At 39.1% G+C, this 13,749-nt stretch overlaps 1 protein-coding gene across 1 annotated transcript; it reads right to left on the bottom strand.

The window, feature by feature from the left end:
- Positions 1 to 4,131: 4,131 nt before the first annotated feature.
- Positions 4,132 to 8,448, bottom strand: LOC149167606 (uncharacterized). Its single transcript, XM_089430538.1, has 3 exons — positions 7,543 to 8,448; positions 6,673 to 7,293; positions 4,132 to 6,018 (listed from the first exon to the last, which is right to left on the bottom strand). The coding sequence occupies exons 1-3, from the start codon at positions 8,446 to 8,448 to the stop codon at positions 4,132 to 4,134; spliced, it is 3,414 nt and encodes a 1,137-aa protein (XP_089286664.1).
- Between the last annotated feature and the right edge of the window lie 5,301 nt (positions 8,449 to 13,749).

Raw genomic sequence — 13,749 nt, 5'->3', positions numbered from 1 at the left:
CAAGTTGGTTGGTCAATACTAACTCCATCCTAAATTTGATCCTGATGAACATCATAAGAAACGATTGAAATGGGTGGGTATAACAACTCACAATCAAGAGGACCAAAGGAACCAATGAATGGAGGACAAGGAGAAAGATCATCACTAGAAACATCAAATAGAGGACCAAGGGAACCAATGAATGGAGGACAAGGAGAAAGATCATCACTAGAAAAATCAAATAAATAGTCCAAAATTTCATTTAAATTTTTGAATATGTGGGTTGGGAGAAGATGGTGGTAGATCAATGGATGGACTCTTAAATTCCCCCACCTCATCCTGTATAAATGGATTTGGTTGATGAAAAGAAGATGAAGATTCACTTGGAACATAAACTTTCTTCGTCGCATATTTAAGAGCTGCATAACTAATATATGTTGGAAGACTTTTGAAACATTCATATTCTTTTGGATTCATCAAAATATGAACAAGAAATTAGAACTTCTCTTTCAAAAAATTCCAATCAATATCATCTTCAAAAAATTCATAACATAAATGAATGAAGCGATCATGAAAATCATTCAGGTTCATCAGGTTCTTTTTGTAGATGCATGATTTTTCTGTAAACATATTTAAAATCATACATGTCAAAGGCACAATAAAGCTCCTTGACTAGATGTTTGAAAGAGTGAATTGGAGCGGCTGGAAACATGTAACACCACTCCTTAACGTGTGCTACAAATGTGAGAATGAACAACCTACAAGCGGTATCCTCATAGTGAATATCGTAATGAGTGAAAAATTCAAGAAAGTGAGTGGTGTGCCCAATAATGGTTGTTCCACCCTCATCATTGAACCTCATATTTGACAAGTCATTAATTATGCCCTTAAGAACTTTCAGATTTGGAGTTATAGAAAAAAAATTTGGGTTAAGATATGGGAAGAATCCCTTAAAATATAGTAAAGTTTGCAATAGACATCACAGGCTCATCTTCTCATCTAGCCCTCCTTCTAGCACCAGAAATGTTGACAGTGCTAGACCCGCTAACATTCATGGGGTCTCCCTGATTTGAAGTCCTAATTGTTATATTATGAAACTATAATAAAATTCCACTTTATATAGCTCAGTTTATGGAGATGATTGTTTCATTAAATTACTCTTTTTTATAGGACCAAAATTGACCTAAAGATCACTCAAATCACACAAGGGAAAATTTACTTATGAAGAAAAACCCACATATGTACATTTGCACAAGGTTTGCCCTAAATCAAATTGGACACCCTTGCAAGCCTATAAATACAAAATACCTTAAGCTAATTTGGATATCACCAAGCATCTTCTTCTTATCTTCTTCATTGTTTGGCTTTCATAGGTCTGAGGCAAGGATGACAACAGAAGTTATCTCTGATATATTTTGATGTTGGAAACTTACTTCTAACACATATTTCATTAAATTTGGAAGTTTTTAATGGATCTAGAATTTAGAAGTTTAACTAGATTAAGTTTTTTCAAAATGAGGAATTAGAAAGTCACTTAGTTCACTAATTTTAATGTAGATATTCACCATTTTTTGTGTAAAAATTATCATGATAAGTTTTATAAAAAAATTTATATAAACTTGCTAAAGAAAATCTTTCACATCTTAATCTTAGATTCCTTACATTATCTATTTTAATAGTTTTTATGGTTTATATTAAAATATAAGTTTTCTAAGGTTATTTTATGAAAATAATGATGTGTATTTTACTATAATTAACCCATTTAATTATAATCGAATATAGTAAATCTCATGTATGTGTTAAGCTACAATTATTACTAAGAAAGTGTTGGCACAATTTAGAAGTCTATCGCCTTTGCAACACTAATAATATGGTTGAAGATTAAAAAACTCTCATAGATCATCCAATTTATACTCATATTGGAATTAAATTTCAAAATATTTGTGACGCTGCCAACCTTTTTGATTGTTTAACTAAACAAAATTATGATGGTCTTGAAACACTTCTTTTAATACTTTTTGAGCATATTAACAATAAAATTAGAAATAACTTTTAGTAATATCTTTTTACCCATTTTTGGTCTTAGTGGATGATAATCATCATTATCACCATCACAATTACATACTATTGTAGGAAGTTTGCACCATTTTAGAGTTGAGGAGAAAAAAAAATAGTATCAAATTAAATGTTTAGTGTGAGTAGTAGCATAATTTATTTTTATTTATTTTTTGTACTTTTATGTTAATAAAAAAGTTGATTGAGGCTTACCATATATGTCCTATATATACCATTATTTAGAACTTTAACTAAATTAAGTTTTTTCAAAATGAGGAATTAGAAAGTCACTTAGTTCATTAATTTAATGTAGATATTCACCATTTTTTGTGTAAAATTATCATGATAAAATTTTTAAAACAAATTTATATAAACTTGCAAAACCAAATCTTTCACATCTCAATTTGGATTCCTTACATTAACTATTTTAATATTTTTTATGGTTTATATTAAAAGATAAGTTTGTTAAGGTTATTTTATGAAAATAATGGCGTATGTTACTATTATTAATCCATTTAATTATAATCTGATATAGTACATATCATGTATGCGTTAAGTTATGATTATTTTTTTTCTCTGTAAAAACTAGCTAAGCATTATATTATATGTACAAAAAAAATTACAAACTGCATGACATGCCTTCCAGGGCCTGAAGAGTCACCCTGGGAATCCTGACTGTAGACCTTACAGCTCCCTCGCAGGGGCAGCTTCGCCAAAAACAAACAGAATTATCCATGTGAACAAAAGCTCCCACACAGGGGCAGCACCGAGCCATATTCTCAAAACAGTAGCAGAATTTATCAGATTCCCTGAAGACTAGACACATGACTGCCCACGCAGGGGCTAACAGCTAAGATAGACTTACCCATATACGAGACAGATGTAAGCATGACAGAGTCACTGGTGTCAGCTTTCAATTTAGACTTCCCAGAGTTAAGGCTTGACCATAGACTCGACCATAGACTCAACAGAATTAAACAAGACAGAGATAGAAGTAGCAAATGCCAGTAGACATGACTAGATAACAAAATCAAGACATTACCCGCAGCTGCGTTAATCTTGGAGACGAGCTGAAGAAGGAAGGAGGGCCGCGAGGTGTGCATCCGCCTCTTCATAGAGGCTCGTGTCTTCAACCACATATGCCCACCCATCACCTTCTGCGCGTCCTTCCCACATTTTCCACCATTTTTCCTTGTCCACAACTGGGGGGGGTGGCCCCACTGGAGGAAAGCGGTCTTGCAAGCTTGTTTCCCCCAAGCTTCCAGCTTCAGACGCTGGAGGCACCACATCAGTGTCCTTTTCCGCAGCCGATTGTTCTCCGGTGTCAATTTCCTTGCCCGGGCCTTCCAATTGCTTCTCCTGCGGGCCCTGGGGGTTTTCATCCTCTCCGCCTTCCGGAATTTTGGTAAACAGGATTGAGATGTGGGCATTAACGCCTGCGTTGTCCTCAGTGCTTGGCAGGGTGAATACCACAGAGCCGAAGGAAGGAAGCTCCGGTTTCCCTTCACTGGAACTCCCGACCTCCACAAATTGTCTAATGGGTAGCGGGGTTGCTCGAGCTCTCCTGTGACAATAGCAGCAGCAGCAGTGGTGATGCTCATCTGCTGCAGGGGTTCGTGAGGAGGACCCTCTCGATGGACCCCTTCTGCATGGCTGTCGTTCTCGAAATTTAACCATGGTAAGTCTAATGCTTCCTCTGTATGCTCGAGGGTGAGCTTGAAATTGGTAGCAGAAGCAATTTCTTTCCAATTCGCTCTCAGTTGCCCAGCTTTCACCTTGACTTCCTTCCCTTGGTAGCCGACAATTCCATTTCCAGAATTGTCGCTGCAAATTCGCGAATTGCCCTCTCCTTCCAGCCCAGCAACCAGAATGGCGGCAGAGACTAGTTTCCAGGCCGCAGGGTAATGAAAACGTCCTCGGCCGAAGCTCTCTGTGCTTCCGCGCCCACCAACTCTCCTCAGACCAGAATACCCTGCTCGACCCATCAAGCCTGTAATATTCTTCTCCATTCCCTCGTTGCAGGCGCTCATTAACTTCGCCCTGCTCCTCCATCTACCTCTCCTCTCCGCCATTAATTGCATTAACAGTTTGGGGGGTTCAATTGCCATATGACGGCCTTCTTCGGGGAGCCGTGGGGTTTACACGAGGCAGCCCATGCGTAGCATGTGGCACGCCCGTCCTTCTTGATCCGACACCCGCATCCGGGGCTTCATTGTCCCTGTGGATGAGACTCTCACATTCCTGCTTGAGTTGATTGCTGGGAATGATGTTCAGGTGTCCCTCAAGGAAGGGCTGGTCTGAGTCTACCCCTATATTAGCAAGAAGATCAGCTATCTTATTACCCTCTCTTTTAGTGTGATGAAAAGAGATGGCATTGTAGTTGCGTATTTCCTCAGCCATGCAGCTGAGCCTGGCCTCCAGTCTCCAGCTATTGGCTACCTTCCTGGCTTGCGACCCACTCTGAATGCGAGTGGCCATGTTTATGAGAATTTGAGAGTCTCCTTCCACAATTAACGGTTGAAGATTATGTCGTCTAGCTGTAAGTAATCCTTGCCACATACCCTCCAGCTCTGCTGAGTTGTTGGTGTCCCAGCCTAGGTTGCCAAAGTAAATCTGTTGCAGGATTCCTTGGTGATCCCTGATGATTCCTCCAAATCCTGCAGTACCCGGATTACCTTTAGATGCTCCATCAAAGTTGAGCTTGTATGAGTGCATAGGTGGAGCTTCCCAGTTTCCATCCTCCTTGCCTTTGCAATTTGTTGTCTGCTGTGTGGTTGGCTCCTGTGGCATTTGCAATCCCCAGTTGTTTAGGATATTTTTCTCATTATCTTCAGTGGGGAGATCCTGTTGAGTCCAAGTCTTCAATAGCATGGTTTCTTGGATGTTGGCGTGCACTCTGTTCCATATGTCCTCCTTATTCGAGCTAAGGTTTTTGAATATGCGCCTATTCCTTTCCTTCCATATATTCCACAGCAGAATACCTGGGATTATGTTCCACAGGTGGTTGAGCAGCCCACTGTTGTAGGGGCTTTTCGGCCATTGCCGTATGGTGTCTATTATGCCTCCCACCTCTCTGCATCGCCTTTGACTTCTGAATTCTACCTTCTCCCACATCTGAGTAGCAAGCGGGCAAGTATCCAGAAGATGCTGCAAGGTTTCTTCATTCTGATAGCAGTTGTGGCATAACGAGGGTCCTTGGAAGTTGCGCTTCTGCAGTTTATCCCATGTAAGAATCTTTTTATGCCCCACCATCCAAAGAAAGTGAGTTATTTTGGGCCAGGTTTTGAAGCTCCATATTCTTGCCCAGAGAGGATCCGGAATGGTGGTGGCACCTTCTAATAGATTATAGGCTTCAGAAGTGGAGTAAGAACCTTTGGGAAGATAGCCCCATCTGAGAATGTCCTCACTGATGTTGTACCTGATGCTCCTCTTTTTTAATTTGCTTTCAAGAGCTGCTGCTTCCTGGGTACTGCTGGTGTTGGATATATGATTACTTGGTTGCCATTTCCTGAAGCCCGTTCCCGATTCCGGACTCCAGAATTGATGAACTTTGGCTTGCTGCTGCTCCTGTCGGCCTGGGATTAAGGTTGCCGGTAGAACAGTTGAGAGTTTAGGTAGCTGATTCCAAGCATCGTTCCAAAATCTAGCTCTATGTCCATTTCTTATTTCCCAGAAGCTGTGTTTCTGAACTAGCTGGTGATGAAGTTTTGCCACATTCCAAATGAGTGAACCTATGCTTGTGGGCGTAAATCTAATAAGCTCTGCTTGGGGCATGTTGTTGGTGTATTTGGCTATCCATACTTTGGCCCATGGTTTGTCCGGATTTTTCAGCCATTGCCACCAAATTTTGGCGGTCATGATGATGTTACTGTGCTCAGGATCTCGGATACCAATACCGCCTTTGTGCTTGGGCTTGCAGGTAGTGTCCCATTTTACTAGTGCCCATTTGCGATTAGTGGCTGAGCTTCCCCAAAGAAAGTTGCGCTGCAAGTTTCTTAGACTTTTTAAAACCCACTTTGGAGCGGTTAGGATGGAAAATAGATAGAGGGGCATGGCTTGAAGGATGGATTTTAGGAGCACAGCCCTACTTGCTAGGTTAAGTGAGCGGTGCATCCATAGGTTAAGTTTGAATTCCAATTTTTCAATGAGTCCACGCCAAGCTGGTTGCTTTATGGCTGAAGCAGTGAGAGGCGCACCAAGGTATGTGGAGGGGAGAGAAGCAGATTGAAAACCCAATATGCGGGAGACAGCCCGTTTTACAGAGGGTGGGGTGTGGAAGAAAAAAATGTGGGATTTGGTATTATTGATCTGGGTTCCTGAGGCTCTAGAGAAGTCATTGAGCAAGGATTTCAGACAAGAGGCTTCCTGAGGAGAGGGATAACCATAAAGCATAGTGTCATCTACAAATTGCTGATGGGAGGAGGCTGGGGAGTTATGAATGGAGATTCCCCGAAGTTGATTAGATTGCAGAGCCTGCTTGATGTGCCTTCCTAAACCTTCCGCCATGATCACAAATAAGAAGGGGGATAAGGGATCCCCTTGCCTAATGCCCCTGGAGGGTTTAAAGGGAAGAGAGGGCAGCCCATTGACAAGGATGGAGAAGTGGGAGGAGGAGATGAGGCTCATTATCCATCTTACCCAGGTGGCACTAAAGCCAAAGGCTCTCAGCATGCTCTGTATATAAGGCCAACTGAGTTTGTCAAAGGCTTTGGAGAGGTCGAGCTTGAGTAACATGCCCGCTTGTTTATCAAGCTTAAGCGAGTGAATGATCTCATGGGAGAGAATTATACCATCCATGATCTGCCTGCCCTCCACATAGCCAGACTGCTCCGGTGATATGATCTGAGGAAGAAGGGGCTTGAGTCTGTTGGCTATGACTTTGGAAATGACTTTGTAGAGAACATTGCAGAGGGCAATGGGCCTAAATTTGTCAGGGGTGGTGGGGTTCTCTTCTTTGGGAATGAGAGTAATGAAGGTGGAATTAAGTGAGGGTAACAGCCAACGAAGGGCCCTAGATTCCTCTACTATTTGCCAGATCTCTTCCTTAATCATATCCCAGAAAGCATGGAAAAAATTACTGGTAAAGCCATCAGGGCCAGGAGCCTTACCTTCTTTAAGTTGCGCCATTGCTTCATCCACCTCTTGGCTGAGTATAGGACTCATGAGCAAGTTGTTTTGCTCATCTGTTATTATCCTGGGAATGTTGCCGATGATTTTCTCAATAGCTGCCCTCCGATCCATTATTTGTTCTTGGTGAACCTGTTGGAAGTGATTAAGGAGAATTTCCTCTATTTTCTCATGCTCCTCCTCTTTCCCTCCTTCCTGATTTTTGATGAAGGAAATCTTGTTGTGCATTCTTCTTTGCACTGTGGTGTTATGAAAGAATTTGGTGTTGCGTTCCCCTTCTCTGAGCCACCTGATCCGCGATTTCTGTCTCCAATAGATTTCTTCTTGCTTCCTTCTTTCTTCTAGCTGATTGTGAATATGCTTTTCTTGTTCCAATGTTGCCTCTGTGTGCCCTGTGTTGATAACTTTCTGATGGAGTAGCTTGAGCTCCTGATTGAGTTGTTGTTGGGCTTCAAAAATATTCCCAAAGGTCTCCCTATTCCAGCGTTTGAGGTGGCCTTTTAAGTATCTTAACTTCTGTTGAAGTTGGAACATTTTGGTGCCTTCTGGAGGAACAAAGGAGGCCCAAATAGATTTGACGAAGTCCTTGAATGCCGGGTGAGTTAGCCAAAAGCTTTCAAATCGAAATGGCTTCCTGGTGCTGTTCCCCGGTTGTTTCCATTGCAGGGCTATTGGCCAGTGATCCGACCCTGAGTGAGCCAGGATCTCCGCAGTGAAATCCCCTCCAATGTGCACTGCGTTGTCCGAAATCAAAAATCGGTCCAACTTGGAGGCAATCTGATGTTTCCCCTTTCTGTGATTGCTCCATGTGTAGGTTCCATTACAGAAGGGCATGTCGATGAGTGAGGCGTTTAGGATGAAATCCTTGAAGTATTCCACTTCAGGTTCCAATCTATTTCTTCCTCCTGTTTTGTCCTCGATCTTGGTGATCATATTGAAATCCCCCGCAACAATCCAGAGTGGGTACTGTCTGTTGATACTGAGCGCCTCGATGGTGTTAAGAAGCGCTTTTTCACTGCCTCCATCCTGTGGGAAATAGACATTGGATAGGTTTCCATGTACCTTTGTGCCTAAAATGTGAAAGGCAGCTTGTATGAGATGATGGGAAGCGTGGAAGTCAGTGAGTGCTATGGTCTGAGTGTTCCAGGCTATAGCAAGCCCTCCCGAAGCTCCGGTAGCGTCCACGGCCACTGAATGGCAGCCTGGCCAGGCCTTTGAGAGTATTTGACCCAGAGTAATGCTGTTGCATTTAGTTTCTTGGAAGAAACATATTTGCGGTTTCTCCATTTTGATCATGTTTTTGAGCATTCTGTATTTTGCTGGGCCGTTGAGCCCTCTAAGGTTCCAAGAGATGAGCTTCATTGATAACTGGGTTGAGAGGGACTGAAGTACTTCGTAAGCTGCGCATAGTGGCCTGAATCCACTAGGACTTTGCCAACCTCTATTGTTCGTTGAAGAACTGTTTTCCTTCCTCTTTTTTTGAAATCTTTTGGACGCAGTCTACCATCCCAGGTGCTTCCGGCTTGAATTCCTAGCTGATGTTGTTGATAGACTTTGGAGATGACCATTTCTAACTTTTCTAAATCAGTTGCAGCTATGGATTCATATGCTTCTTTCCTGCATGCCGACTCTAGCTCATTGATATCCAGACCATGAAGGTCTACATTGTCGGTTTCTTCATCCATTATTTCAACAACATTGGTGTCTTCCTGTGTGGTCTCTGAATTCTGAGTGGGCTTCAATCTCCCATCTATCTCCATGTTCTTAGGGGTATTCACAGGGTCCTCTTGGTTCCTGGTTAGAATGGTCGGGATTATAATGGGGAATTTCGAGTTGGGAGGGGGGCTGGAAGGGGGGGGGCGGCTTGAGGAGGATGGGAGATCTGATTTGCTGGGGTTTTCCAGGGGCTAGTCTTCTGGAATGTCATTGAGGGTTTCAAAGCTGTTCTTGGACGCTTGATCTTTGAAGTTATTCTGCTGAGACTTTTGCCCGCTGGCGTTTTTCCTGTGCGAGCGCCTTCTGCTGGTTACTTTGGTGAACCCATCTTGATTGGGCTTGGCTGAGGGGTTCTGAGACAGATCTGGGACATTTAGAGGACAATCCCTAAATAAGTGCCCAAGAGCATGGCATCTCCTACACCGGAAGGGCACATGCTCATAGTCCAAGGGCTGGACCCATTCTTCATCCCAATGGGAGAGCGTTATCGACTCTGGTAGCGCTTCATTCAGCCTTATGAAGACGCATATGCGGGCATATGATATGAATCTGCGTGATTTGGTTTCTTCAGCCGTTCTGATGTATTCTCCCACGCCATTTCCAATTCTCCGGAGGGAGTCTTCGTCCCAATATTCATCAGGGAGTCCGTACAGTCGAATCCATACTGGTGCCCAGGTTAGGTCTTCCTTGTCTGGGTTGAATCTGGGTTTCCAGTCTCGCATGTACAGACCCGCTGCATTGAAGAAGTGTGGGCCTGTTCCTAGTACTCTGAGTTTGTCTTCAACGCAGTAGAAAATGACTGTAAAAAAGCCCTTTGGTCCTAGTTGCAGTAGGACATCCCCTTTCGGTTTCCATTTGGCAGCTATCCATCCATAAAGGGCTCTTTCCGTAGGCCAGAAGCCTATAAATTTCCCTATTATGGCGTGTTCTTTCATGAACTCAATTCTGGCGTTTACCAGGTGACCTTGAAGTTCGATTCTTGGCCTTTCTGCAGCTACAGGTTTGCAGGTGGCTGAGGTGACTTTTGGCGTTTCCTCCTTGTCTTTTTTCCCTTTGTCCTGCGGTCCGATGTCCTGGCCGTGCGGATCTTCCGATTTTTTGTTCTCTTGCTGTGTTGAACCATCTCTATTCAGGATCTCCCTATTGATCGATCCGAAGAGGAGGTCGTTATCCTGCTCCTGCTGCATTGGGGAGGGCCCTGTCGCCCCCCCCTGCGTTGTCTCCATGGCGCCTGACTGGCGCAGTACTGGTGCTCTGTTCTCTCAGAGCTTAGATTAGGTATGGTTGCAGGGTCTTCGGTCGGCTGTTTGCGCCGTCACGGGTTGCAGAGAAACCCTAATTGTCTCTTGCAGAGCTCTCCGTTTTGCGTTAAGTTATGATTATTACTAAAGGAGTGTTAGCACAATTTAAAAGTCTATCACCTTTGCAACACTAGTAATATGGTTGAAGATTAAAAAAACTCTCATAGATCATCTAGTTTATACTCATATTAGAATTAAATGTCAAAATATTTGTGACGCTACCAACTTTCTTGATTGTTTAACTAAACAAAATTATGACGATCTTGAAACACTTCTTTTAATGCATTTTGAGAATAACAATAAAATTCAAAATAACTCCGCGGATCAACGTGCATGTCTCAGTCTTGTTCATAGAAAATTCCCGGGAAGATGAGGACGCCCTGGATGAACAGGGGCAGAGAACGACTGACAATCAGAAGCATGAAGCAGAGGCCCCTAAAGCTGATAAGGAGCAGGAGGTTAAAGATGCGGCCGCAGATCCGGAAAACGCAAAGCAATGCAAGCAAGAACAGAGGGCGGGAACTGGCGAGGAGGATGACACCTTTCCCACTACTACTGAAAGAGAAGCCTATGGACGATTGAAGTGCAAATGGACGATTGATGACGCTCGCACACAAGGTTCTTATGGCTTTTTGTTTGGTCTTAGACTGGTGTCTTTTGTTGTTTGTTTTTTGACTCAATTATAGTAACCATGCTTCTGGTCTCTTTCATGCCCTGGTTGAATGTCCCTGTTCCTGAATTTTGTGTTAACGATTTGGGTAAGGTCAGTCTCCCCTGCGTGGGATGTAATGGTTGGTGCCCCTGCGTGGGCGTGCTCTTATGGAAGTCTAGCTTTTGTGTCTGGCGCCCCTGCGTGAGCTAGTTTTTTGGATGCCTCAATTGCTCTCGGGTGACATACCCAGAGCCTGATTCTCTCTTGTTTCACCATGATGTATTTTTTACTCTTGTACATAATATAATAGTTTAGTCTTTTACCGAGAAAAAAAAAATCAAAATAACTTTTAGTAATATCTTTTTACCTTCTTATATACCTTATTTGGTCTTAGTGGATGATAATCATCATTATCACCATCATAATTACATACTATTGTAGGAAGTTTGCACTATTTTAGAGTTGAGGAGAGAAAAAAAAATAGGATCAAATTAAATGTTGAATGTCAATAGCAGATTGAGGCTTGCTTAAATAATAATAGATTAATATATATCATAAAGTTATTTAATGACAAATGATCTTAGTAATGTGTCCAATATATACTATTATTTAAAACATTAACTATATTAAATTTTTTCGAAATGAGGAATTAGAAAGTCACTTAGTTCACTAATTTTAATGTAGATATTCACCATTTTTTGTGTAAAAATTATCATGATAAAATTTATAAAACAAATTTATATAAACTTGCAAAAGCAAATCTTTCACATCTTAATGTTAATTCTTTACATTATCTATTTTTAATATTTGTATGGTTTATGTTAAAAGATAAGTTTGTTAAGGTTATTTTATGAAAATAATGATGTGTATGTTGCTATTATTAACCCATTTAATTATAATCCAATATATAGTAAAATATCATGTATGTGTTAAGTTATGATTATTACTAAAAGAGTGTTAGAACAATAAAAAGGCTATCACCTTTGCAACACTAGTAATATGGTTGAAGATTTAAAAACTGTCATAGATCATCCAGTTTATACTCATATTGGAATTAAATTTCAAAATATTTGTGACGCTACCAACCTTCGAAATTGTTTAACTAAACAAAATTATGATGATCTTGAAACACTCCTTTTAATGTATTTTTAGCATAACAATAAAATTTGAAATAACATTTAGTAATATCTTTTTACCTTCTTAAATACCATATTTGGTCTTAGTGGATGATAATCATCATTATCACCATCAACATTACATACTATTGTAGAAAGTTTGCACCATTTTAGAGTTGTGGAGAAAATATTTTTTTAAGATCAAATTAAATGTTGAATGCTAGTAGCACAATTTATTTTTATTTATTATTTGTACTTCTATGTTTAAAACTTGAGGCTTACTTAATTAATAATAGATTAATATGCAAGCTATATATTAAGTATAAAGTTATTTAATGACAAATGATCATAGTATGTGTCCAATATATACCATCATAGACCATTTTAAGTGGAGATGTAGGGATCAAATTTCTTCACGTGCAAATATTTTGAATGAAAGATACAATGTGTTATTTTTCATTGTTGAAACTGTATTTTTGAATGCTAAATAGAGTATATATATGACCAAATAAGAATTTTAACCAGAATTTTTTTTTTTCTTATATATAGATATATAAGAAGTTGATATGGACATAAATTAGTTAACATAAATCTTCAAATAGTTCCTCTGTATCTCTAGCTGAATTTTTTTGAAAAAGTATAAAATTTAAACATCTAATTCACACATTTTATATACTTCTAAATACTTTACAAAACATTCATTTCTTTTATTTTCTATTTAGAACATAATTTTTATTTTCCCCCCATATTGGGTTGTAAAATGAGTCTCTCGTCTCAATTATCAATCATTTTATGATCAAAATCAATCATGAATTAGAATAGTAACAAAGTAGTACAATTTGATTATTTTCAAATACAACAAGAAAGAGAGAAAATTGACTAAGATATTTATTACAAATGTTTAGTTTTTATTCTTGTAGTGTTTAAGGATATTATATTGAAAAGAACATATTAACATTCATCTAAAACTTAGATTAGTTACATTATTTCTATTATCATTAACATTTATATTTATGTATTAAATTTGACTCTTGAATAATAGATTTTGCAAAAAAAAAAAAAAAATTACCTATGAAGTTATTTAACGATATACTAATATTGTTGTTCTTACTATTATTGACCACAATGATCAAAATCAATCATGAATTAGAATAGTAACAAAGTAGTACAATTTAATTATTTTCAAATACAACAAGAAAGAGAGAAAATTGACTAAGATATTTATTACAAATGTTTAGTTTATATTCATGTAGTGTTTAAGGATATTATATTGAAAAGAACATATTAACATTCATCTAAAACTTAGATTCCTTACATTATTTCTATTATCATTAACATTTATATTTATGTATTAAATTTGACTCTTGAATAATAGATTTTGCAAAAAAAAAAAAAAACTTACCTATGAAGTTATTTAACGATATACTAATATTGTTGTTCTTACTATTATTGACCACAATGATCAAAATCAATCATGAATTAGAATAGTAACAAAGTAGTACAATTTAATTATTTTCAAATACAACAAGAAAGAGAGAAAATTGACTAAGATATTTATTACAAATGTTTAGTTTATATTCATGTAGTGTTTAAGGATATTATATTGAAAAGAACATATTAACATTCATCTAAAACTTAGATTCCTTACATTATTTCTATTATCATTAACATTTATATTTATGTATTAAACTTGACTCGTGAATAATAGATTTTGCAACAAAAAAAAACTTACCTATAAAGTTATTTAAGAATATACTAATATTGTTTTTCTTACTACTATTGACCATTTTAAATTGACACTAAC

This window comes from Pinus tabuliformis, chromosome 5_1, assembly GCF_031772625.1.
Source record: "Pinus tabuliformis cultivar Carrire ecotype Pingquan chromosome 5_1, CPIR1, whole genome shotgun sequence".
Taxonomy (NCBI): domain Eukaryota; kingdom Viridiplantae; phylum Streptophyta; class Pinopsida; order Pinales; family Pinaceae; genus Pinus; species Pinus tabuliformis.
The sequence above is the reverse complement of the archived record's forward strand: the minus strand, read 5'-3'. Positions and strand labels throughout refer to the sequence as shown.

What these genes read in the sequence shown, in the direction of transcription:
- LOC149167606 (XM_089430538.1), bottom strand. Translation starts at nt 8,448, where the DNA reads ATGGAGAAACCGCAAATATGTTTCTTCCAAGAAACTAAATGCAACAGC. An exon ending in TCAACACAGGGCACACAGAG is followed by an intron (nt 7,294 to 7,542) that starts GCAACATTGGAA and finishes CACTTCCAACAG; the next exon opens with GTTCACCAAGAACAAATAAT. An exon ending in TTGGCTTTAGTGCCACCTGG is followed by an intron (nt 6,019 to 6,672) that starts GTAAGATGGATA and finishes AGAAACTTGCAG; the next exon opens with CGCAACTTTCTTTGGGGAAG.